The sequence below is a fragment of the Euprymna scolopes genome, chromosome 38, assembly GCF_053919585.1.
Source record: "Euprymna scolopes isolate OS-2025 chromosome 38, ASM5391958v1, whole genome shotgun sequence".
Lineage (NCBI taxonomy): Eukaryota > Metazoa > Mollusca > Cephalopoda > Sepiida > Sepiolidae > Euprymna > Euprymna scolopes.
The window spans coordinates 30,107,061-30,118,189 of record NC_136519.1 but is presented as its reverse complement, the minus strand read 5'-3'; the positions used below and the strand labels follow the sequence as shown (position 1 = coordinate 30,118,189).

Sequence of the window (11,129 nt, the reverse complement as noted above, 5' to 3'; positions counted from 1 at the left end):
GTGCCAGCGGGAGCTCAGTGGATGGCACCAATCAGGTTGGCTTTGGTATTGTGGGAGGTCATGTTGGTGATCTTCTCGACATATGACCAAACAAAGTTCAGGTTGGGAGGAGCGGGGGAAGTGAGAGAAGGGTACAAGGTCATAGTACTCCTAAAGCCAAGCCTGGGTCTTTTTGGATTTGCGGGCCAGTGCCAAGGCCTGCTGTCACACATGAGGTTTTCCAGTGGCCACCTGATTGCACCATGGGATCACCACACTCTTCAGCACATCCAGGTAAACTTTGGTGTTCGATTTCAAATCGACTTCAAAGATGTGATGTGGCCCTCACTTGAAACCACATCAAAGACCATAACAGTGGCCGGAAACTGTTTTCATCACCCTGGACATGTTCCTGTAATTTGTGGCAATCCAGAGATGCATTTTCAGGGTGCTGGCAATGGTCCTGTTGTCATAACTTGGATCGGTAGAAAGCGTGGGTTGTACAGCAGCGCAACTTCGATCTCACACATTGAACATTGTGTAACTTTCAGATATAGAAGGCTCCTAACGCTCTTGGGATTTGTACACAACTGGCTAACTTAGATGGTTTGCAACAAAAAAAAAACAAAACTGCTTTTTTTTTTTTTTTTTTTTTTTTTTTTTTTTTTTTTTTTTTTTTTCAAACAGAAATGGAATCCTGTCGTCTTTTCTAGGGTAACAATTTTATCATTCCACCCTGTACTTTACAAAAAAAAACTGATCAATTAGGGTTAAAAGATCCGGGGGAGGGGGTGAGACAGCTTTTGGCTGATACTGGTTTGATCTTGACCTATGCACGTGACATTTGTAAATAAACATAAAACTGACTTGTTTTATTAAGGGTGTGTGTAATATATATATATATATATATATATATATATGTGTGTGTGTATGATTTGATTTTAAATGTTATTTCTGTCGATAGCTCAACCAATAGGGAATGCAGCTAAATGTTTTGGCTTTGATTCTAGCTTAGGGCATCGAAGTCATTTGAAATATCATTTGGGGAAAAAAAAAAACCCATAGGGGTTTAAAATTTAAAATTGAGATTGAGTCAAATGTCTTTATTTTTTTTTTTTTTATATTTTTTTTATATTTAGTTTCTATTTGGGGTTTTAATGCTCTGCTTTGCATTGTGGTATTGCATTTCAAACTCGCTACAGAAATTGCTCCATCCTTTTTAGATTAATATTTATATATTACCTGCACACACTAAGAATGCCTGTCCTAGAACAGGTAAAATTCTCCAGAAAACTTTTTGCACTACATTCGGCTGTGTAGTGACCAGCCAAATCAAATCAAATCTATCTATATAAAAGCCAAGTACATCCAAGGATGGAATACTGTTGCCATATCTGGGCAGGAGCTGCTAAAAACAGCCTATCCTGCCTTGACAGAGTATAAAATAGGCTTAGAGGGGATGCCCTTTTCTCTACCCTGCAACCTCTCTCCCACAGAAGAGACGTTGCGAGCCTATCCTTGTTTTATCATTATTTCCATGGCAGGTGCTCGTCTGAACTCCAATCTCTGGTCCCCCCTCGCCAATCTTTCACGAAAAACACCAGTCTACCTGAATCCACTGAAAAATTTCCCCCACTCTATATCTGTGCCTAAATCAAAACGTGGATTCCATGAACAAAGCTTCTTTCTTAGAACTGCACGCCTGTGGAACTCTGTTCCGTCTGCCTGCTTCCCACCAGACTACAACTTGGATGTCTTCAAGTCCAATGTTAACAAATTCCTAATGAACCGCCCCCTTAAGTAAACACTTCATCAAATCTCCACACTAACGTAATGTACTTGCAATAACCCTTATCCCTGAGTGGCTCTCGGGCCTTGATAAGTGGTGTTCACTGTAAAAATAAAATCTTGCATCACGTAAACAGAAGAATCTATATGGACGGAATCTATTCAATTTAAGAACAATTTGAATGCGTTACCGGTTGCCCATGCAAATCTGTATCATGTAAGAGATGCAACTGTAATGCGTCATTTTGAGACAAATTTATGGGAGACTATATTTTTACCTCTTGACATACGAAGACAAACAGGTTGGAACGTTCTCGAAATTTTATATAAAAGGCTTAGCTCCCTAAAATTAAAATAGTTTAAACAGGGTTTCCATAAGTCACCGTTTGTCGCTGCCTATGATGTCTCTCAAAATTAACTCTGTCCAAAAATCATGCCGAGTTCCAGCAACAATTCCATGATCTTCAGCTCGAAATTATCACTGTTGACTCTGCTGCTTCCACAAAAACTTTTTTCTAGTATTTTGCATTCGTAAAGTTTTATTCATTAACTTACGCTGACCATAACTTCCTCAGTCTTGGAGGATTTCTTCAGTCACTAAAAGTTTCCAGTAAAACATTAGCAATTAAGCAGTATTCTTTTTCCATTTGAATGATCTTCCAGAATTCTTGTCTTTTTAAAGAAAACACATCTCGCTGCATTATCAAGGACTGTGACTACATATATAACACACACACACACACACACACACACACACAATATCCTTTCGTGGTTAATAAAAATTGTCATTTTAAATGTTTGTAATTGTTCCAAGTCGTTACTATTTGCTGATGTTTTTCTCTCTGGATAGTGAAAGGAGTTTCGACCCATGCTCTCAACTTCGTCATGAATTCAGAGACCAGTCAATCCCCCTTCACTCTACATGTTTATAATTCAACTGTTATTTGTACTTGGCAACAAAAAAAAAAAGCTAAATATTTGTATATTAAATGGCTTAAATAATAAACCTTTACCAAATCATGCCATGATGAAACAGGCAAATTCTTGTTACATTTGTCGACTAGTTTTCACTAATTGTTGTTTGGAGATTTTTTTTTTTTTTTTTACTAGTGTTCACTCCTTGGATGTAAGCGGCTACTATTTGGAATCATGTCTAGGAAAGATTAACAAGATGTTGTTTTACGTTACGTTTAAATATCTACATATCAATACGGTCGGGGTAGCAGAAAGGGAATTCCAAGGTCTAACTATTCGAGTGGGAGAGGGAACTATTAGTAAAAACTTTCTGGCATTTAAGGACCTCAACATTGAAGGAGTATTTTGTTGCCAGGCAAGTTTGTCAGGGATATGTATGTCGAGGGAGCACAAGTGCAACAAGTTAATCAGCACATTCCACTAAAATATCTGTAAAATGGGCAGATGCAAAACTGCGGTGATGAAACGGGGGGGGGGGGTTGGAGCCTAGTTGACAAAATAGGACCTAATAGTTTGAGAACTGTTTTGGACCCTATCCAATATGGAGAGGCTAGTGGTAGATGCACCAGGCCAAATGTGGCAACAATACTCAATGCGTGGGTGAATGGTGGGCGTATAGATGTACAAATTATAAATTTGTCAGAGCAAAGATTTTAAGAAACCAAAAGAAAAAAAAAAAAAATCTGATTCTATTTTGACTAATGCTAAACCCATTTCTCTAACAAAGTTTTTGGTTTTTGTTCACAACTTCTCCATATTAAAAAAAAAAAAAAAAAAAAAAATGTATCATGACAAAACAAAAATATCATATTCAAAAATTATAAATTGAGTAGTTTTCTTTTTATAAAGAAAATCATTTTTAAATGATTAATAACAATTTAACATTTCTTTTTTGTAAGTGGTTAAGTTACTCATAAAATTTTATTTTATTTAAAAATAAAACTATTTGATCAATTTACGTGATTTTTGGAACGTATTTGTTTTGTCACAAGCCTTTACATTATATAGATTTTTTTAATTTTTCTGGAGGAATCCGAGACAAGCAGAAAGCTGCTTTTGTTGTTACCGAGATGGCAGCTCCCATTTCTTAAAATAAAATTTTGATATATAATTCATCTGATTATCTCCCTTACAAATGTCATTGTTGAAACTCTTTAACTTTCTATTTTTCTTTTCATTTTAATCACAATATTTTGTTTCCGTCAGGTGAAGCCATGGAACAGGGTCTTCAAAATTGTTGTGGTCCTATCCGTATTGGAAAGATTTTAATTCAGAGTGATGCCGACACACACGAAGCAAAAGTGCTGTACTCCAATTTTCCACCAGAGTTTAAAAGCCGCAAAATATTACTCATGTACCCGATAATGAGTAAGTGGAAATAAATTTCTATTCATTCTACATTTGTGATGGTCTAAATGGAAACAACTGGTCCATCGTTGAAATATGTCCATTTGATTTTTTTATATATATATATATATATATATATATATATATATATATATATATATATATATATATATCTCTCAATGAACTTTAAATGGCTGTAATAGTATGCCAGCAGCATTCACCCTAGGCAGATTGAACAGACTTCCGATGAAGGACGTAGTGTCAGGAAAATAAGTTCACAAGCAGTCCCCAGTTGCATATATCCTTGTCAGGGAAAACAATGTTAGTTTTTTTTTCCCCACCTCCCAGTTCTTGCAGGGAAGTGTCAATGCCCTCCTACATACCGCACCTGTCACTCATCTGGTACTGACCAGCATTGCTTTACTCCAGTGATGAGAACTGATGTGTCAGCATGATTGACATATTTAGCTTCTTTTTTTTTTTTTTTTTTTTTACATAGGCGTCACCACTTATCAAGGCCGATAGGCCACTCGAGGATAAGGGTTAAAGAGTGTACAGTAGTCAAAAGGACAATATAGTAATCGATAGTAATGGAAGTTCGGTAAATTTGTTAACTTAAGTGGAACGGCTCATCAGAAACTTGTTCATGTTGAACTTGAAGACAACCATATTATAGACAGCTGGAAAGCAGGAAAACGGAAGACAATTCCACAGGCGTGCAGTTCTAAGAAAGAAGCTTTGATCATGGAATCTATGTTTAGGTTTAGGCACAGATAAAGAGTGGGGAAAATTATTGATAATGTTTTCAGCTAGTCTAGTGTCTCTTGGGAAAGTTTGGCGAGGGGGGGGGCATAGATTGAAGCTCAGTCGAACATTTTCCATGAAAATAACTATAAAGCAGAGACAAACTCGCAACATCTCTTCTGTGAGATAGAGGTTGCAGCGAAGAGAAAAGGACATCTCCCACCAGGCCACGAAGTCTATTTTGAACCCTATCAAGGCAGGACAAGTCTTTTCTAGCAGCTCCTGCCCATATGTGGCAACAGTATTCCATCCTTGGACGTATCTGGCTCTTATGTAGATAGAGAATTGCATCAGCAGTGAGATATCTAGAGGACAGATTCTAGAGAAACTGGAGGGTCCTGGTTGTGGAGCTAGGCTTCCAGATGTTTAAATTTCTGTATATTGGTACAGTTGGAAAAAGCAGGAAGGGAAATCCAAAGGTAAGCCATCCGAGAAAAGAACTTCAGAAAGTTTTGTCATCTAGAGACCTCTACACTAAACTATTTTTCTGCTAGTTTGGTGGGTTGGAAGTATCTTTGCTGGGACTGCATGAAATTCATCAGTGATACTATGGGTGACCGTGATTGTTAAGTAGGAAAACGAAGGATAGGTAACAAAAATAAAGATGGGGTTTCTTAGACAATGGACAGTAAGGTAAACAAAAGAAACGGTATGAGATTGTCGATTAGGGTGTGATGAATGGCGATGGCAAAAGGACTGAACAATGGACTGGAGATACTTTTAGTTTTTAGACAGGGAGCATTTTTCAAGGCTAGTGTTTTGTGATAGTCAATGAGCTTTTATAACGGGACACTTAACAACAATCTGAGATTTTTGACTGTCAGGTTGACAAAATTTGGGAACGTTTTTTGCAACAATTGACGAACAAGTTATACGTTTGGTCGAAGTTTGGACACTGTTTAAGACGAACTGCGGCTTGAAGCAGATTAGAAGATGAGCAGATGGCAATAGACGAACCCAGCCTCAACAGGACATAGATGTGAACCTCAGTATGTAGAAACGTGCACCCAATCGACATATGTGAATCGTTGGAGTCTGCGTTGTTCTTTTGTTCTTGTATTGTTTTATTTTACTTGTAGTCCCCATCAACAGTTGCCAGTGTGAAAATGGCTAGAACTAGAATTATTTTCATCTTGAGTGTTATTTTCACGTTTTGGTTGATGTGATCTCCATGGATTAAAGGGCTCCATTCATTAGTAATTCTGTGCAGATTTCTGAATTTGACAAGACCAGCCTGAATGTTGGAGAGAAGCAAGGAGTATTCGGGACTAGCTTGGCAAATGTCACAATGTCATAATGTCTCTATCAGCCTGGGGATCTGGGACTAGCCTGGGAAATACATTACAATAATGGCGATGTCCGGGGAAGCTCTGACCGACATGGAAAAGTCGGTCGGAGCAAACCAGCCTACTAGCCTGCTTTTTAAAACCGTAAATAAAGGCTGGAAAAAAGTTATGAGCACATTTGACGATAATAAGGACAAGCCACGTACACAGGATTTTTGCAGGCGGGACATTTTTTTGCAAGACATATTCCACCTCTGACCTCCGTGTCAGTTGAGTGTCAATGAAGAGTTGTAAAGTGTCATTTGTTTTCATTCAAACAAAAATAACTTTTCGTTTAGTACATCTGAAATTGATAACGCAACCAACATATCATTTTGGTGCTGTTGCGCAACACAAATGTTGCAAACTCATTTATAAATGAAATGTGAAAATACTACTCGAAATGACAGTAGTCCAAAGAATCCAAATATAAATAATCATGTTCTCGTTCTGTCAGCGGACCCGTGGCATAGTGGATAAAGTACTAGGTAAAACTCAGTTATAAGTTACTTTCTTGGAGATTGAAGAATGAAGCTTTGTTATCTTCGTTAGTAGTGTACATGCGTACAAGAGAAACGTATTAGTAAGAGTTCATTGAAAGAGAGAAATGTGTTTAATATCATGGCAGCTGGTTGAAGAGGCGCAGTTTACACATGTTTATAGCTAGTAGTCGCCAGGGCAAAAGAGAAAGAAAGGACAAAGTCTTCAGTGTACTAATGTGTTGCCGTGCGTGAGTAGGAGTTGTATTGACGGGAGTGGTTCTGTAAAATGATAAAGTTTGTGTGGGTGCCGCACGTGGAAATAAATGGTAGTTTGAAGAAAACCATAGCTAGCTCGTTGTACTCACAGCCTGCCTGGGGCTGCAGCCTCAGGCGAAGTCTGCTCCCAAGCAGGGTCAGGATCAAAGAGTTAAAGGTTCATGGTTTCGACTTTTATATACTCGGTCATGTGATTGAGAGCTGGCTTGTGGTTGGACAAGCCAGGAAGAAATGGATTTCAAATCTCGAAGTCGTGAGAATTAGCTCCTGCCTGTGTTTGTAGCGGCTACTACAGACTTCTACCGAGTCATGGCTGACAGAAGTTACCTCTCGTGAATTAAAGGATTCAATTTGAAATTCAGTACAGGTTCCAGAGTATGACATTAGTTTGACAAGCTATACCTGAAGAATGTTGGAGTGTGAAAATGTTTGAGAACAGCAGTCCAAATACGAGGTACTTAAACGTGCATCACGTAGAAACGGTATGAAAATGAAGGTTGATGTTAATTAGGAGTCTTAAAAGACCTAACCGCAGAGGAAGATCAAATCTGGACATTATAGGGAGATGTGTGTAGAAGCGGAGATTTTGGTGATGGGGGCTACTTTGAAAGAACAGTGACAAATTTTTGGGCGACAGTAAAAAAGGAGATGGGAACTTTCACTAGTTGGTTCATACTAGCTGATTTTGAAACTTTTCAATTAAAAACATGGTTTTGCTCAGTTTCAGAATACCATCCTGCCAAGTAATACCACCTCCTTCAGGATAAAAACTGATTTATTGCTAATCACCTGAGGCAACCTACTAGGGAATGCAAACCTATCTGATGCAGGCTTTGTGTAACCATTCAGTACTTCCTTGAACTTGGTTCTTCTTTCACATCCAATCATTCTCCTATCGCCATATTGGGTAAAATCTTTACTGGCATTCAATTGGTCATTGACAAGATGCAATATGTGCTACTGATGACCCAAAGGAAAACCAGCCAGTTTTCCTTGTCACTGGAACCCTTGAAAGGCCAAGTTGTATGATATGCATAATTATATTTTAATTTATGCAGATTTTGTATTGGAGGTACTTCTCTATTGATGAGATGATTCCAATATATTCCTAGATTCTGATATAATTACTGATTTTTTTTTTTTTTTTTTTTTTTTTTTTTTTTTTTTTTATCTGATTATTTAACTGTAGAGGTTGTTTTGTTTTTAGATTATAGTAAGAAAAAAAAACTAATATATGCATATATTTTTGCAGACATACTTAAAGGCTGATGTATAGGTTTTAATTTTATTGGTAGCTTCAAATCAATATTTATCATTTTTACATTATTAACTGCATCAGCAATGCTCACACTTCACTTTGATAGACTTCAATCGTGGCTCTGGTCACTAAAAGAAATTGGGCTGAACACCAAAGTCAGGATCTACCAGGTTCTGGTCAGCATCATTTTTTTTTTCTTTATATCTATGCACCAAGTGACCTATGCAAACCGGAGGCATTCATCATCACTGCCTATACTGCATCCTCCATGTTTGCTGCAAGAACCAATTCCTCAAAAATCTCATTGCCAGACACCTTTGTTGGTTCAGCCATACACTTCGATGTTCATCTGAAGTCATCGACCTAGCACAACTACCAGGTGGGAAGAAAAGTTGTGGTCAACTCAAAACCTGGTTCAATGTGGTGAAACAGGGTATCAAATTGATTCTGGACCTTTGCCTTTAACAGGATCTGTCATTGAACCACAAATGGCTTGTGCTTGTAATGGAGGCAGCCTGGATTGCCGTTCTTAGTAACCGGTGGTGAATGCCACAACCATGGCAATCTTTTTTTTTTTTTTTTTGTTGTAATTTTGTAATATCTGACAGACTCCATCCCTCCACACACACACAATTTCCTATTATGTTTTTAAACTTTTTTTTTCCCCCTCAGGTACCGGCAATACAGTGAGTAAAGCAATGAATGTCCTGAAGCATCACGAAGTAAAAGAACAGAATGTGATTCTTTTAAATCTTTTCTCAACACCACGAGGTAAGAACAGCTTTCGTCTCAATTTTTTTTTTATTTTGTTTTTTAATTAGGTAATCAAAAATAAAATTTTAAGTTTATTGGGGGTGCTTTACAATATCTATCTATACAGAGATATATAATCGCTTTGAAAATAATATACAAACAAACCCCTAGAGGTCCTTTTCCACTAAACTCATCGGGAGTTAATCGTTGGATATCAAAAGATGCAAAATGACTAATTAAATTGTCACATGAGCAAATACTTGGAGATATACGGAAAAAGCAGGGAAGGAAAGGCAAAAAGAAATTCATGTGATATGTGTGTGTGTGGAGAGAGGGTGAGAACAATTAAGATATATCTCCGAGCAAGTTTAATGATTTAACAAATTCTTTGTTGGCAAAACGATGGCTTGCATGAAAAATCTTCAAATGATTCTGAGAGTCAGCCCAGTGCAATATTCTGAAACAATCTATTTTATAAGCATTGGCACAGCTGGATTTTCAATTAGATGTTGGCCAATGTCAGATTCCAAAGCAGAAGGGCGAAAATGACGTGGTTTGCCTAGTCTAATTTCTGTCCGTATATGTTGGTTAATGCGTGTCTGCGAGGTTCGACCCACATAGCCAGCAGTGCACTGGCAATTAAATTCATAAATAACATTACTTTGCGTGATGTGAAGCAAACCGTCCTTTGTGACCTGGGGGGATGCAGATCTTGCACCGAAAAACAACTGTAATACGACACCGGGAAACAACTTATTACAGACTTTATAATACATCTGCCCGAATACTAACCAGCAACTCCAATCCAAGATAGTTTTAATAAACAGGACACTTGAACGGACCCAGAGCTATAAGAGACTGGTACTTTTCCACATAATTATAAATCAAATTCTCCGAATAACCATTATGAATGAAAATGTCTTTGACAGTATTCAATCTGTGTTAGTTTGTTGGAAGAACAAATTCTAAGGGCTCTATATACTAATGTCTTAATACGCCCTATTTTTCTAGAAGTAGGCACAAATGAATGCCAATCCATATAAAAATTGATAAGTTGGTTTGCGATAAACTAGTAAGAAAAGAATTCTTATTACGTCCAATCAAGACATCTAGGAAAGGTAAACAACCTTCATTCTCCATAGTAAATGATAATGCTGTGTGGAGAGAATTGAGATTATCAAAGAAAATTGTTGCTTCACTCTCAGAAGCAAAGGCTGCAAAAGTGTCGACATATCTAAAATATATTGAGGGCTTCAATATGTTACATTACTCTAAACAGTGTTGACTCTTAGAATCCTACAAAAATATCTGCTAATATGGGACGGGGGGGGGGTCAGATCTAACCCCCCCACCCAATGTCGATCTGACTGTACATAACATTATTAAACTGAATTTTACTGACTTTTTTTTTTTTTTTTTTTTTTTTTTTTTTTTACATGACTTAGTACAGATCAACACGAGTTCAATTAGGGAAAGGTGGAGGAGTATATTGGATACTTACCCACTTAGTGTCTAATATATTACACCATACACCACTACCCCAGTATTTACAGGTTTATCCTCAATCGTATCGGGCAATCTGATTTTTAAAAATAAATAAAAACCTTATCTCTCCTTTTAATTTTCTTCCTACATAGATACTAGAAGGCAGTGGTTGCGGGTCAGTTATGCTGAGAACAAAAATTACTCTTTGAAAACTTGGCATTGATAATGTTTTCAGGGAGTAGTGTTTTTACTGTCACTGTAAAATTTTGGTTATAGTTAGCTTAATACTTCCCAACTCTGGCAGGGCTGCTACCGGGAGCAGTGACAAGGCAATTTTTTAAATTTTTTTTTTTTTTTTTTTTTTTTTTTTTTTATTCTTTATTAAATAATCATTGAAAAGTTTTTTGGGGACTCATTTTAAGAATTGTTGAAAGTAATTTTATTATATTTTAATTATTGAAAACATTTAATCTTTTTGAACTATTTTGGGAATATTATGTATTAGATACATTTTATGATTTTGAAATTATTTGGATTTCAATTAGTTTATGTTTATACTTTCCTAGACACATTTATTGTATAAATCCAAATAGTTTTATTTTTAAAATAAAGAATAAAATCTTTTACTTTTTAAATTATTAAAAGTGCAAATAAAGA

The 11,129-nt window shown here is 36.8% G+C and overlaps 1 protein-coding gene across 1 annotated transcript in view; it reads left to right on the top strand.

Moving 5' to 3' along the window:
• Positions 1-11,129, top strand: part of LOC145263113 (uracil phosphoribosyltransferase homolog) — a 57,225-nt gene that overhangs the window by 44,697 nt on the left and 1,399 nt on the right. The window contains exons 5-6 of the mRNA XM_080120056.1: positions 3,949-4,110; positions 8,907-9,005. Of these exons, the coding sequence (XP_079976182.1) occupies positions 3,949-4,110; positions 8,907-9,005 (261 nt within the window). The remainder of the gene's footprint in view (positions 1-3,948; positions 4,111-8,906; positions 9,006-11,129) is intronic.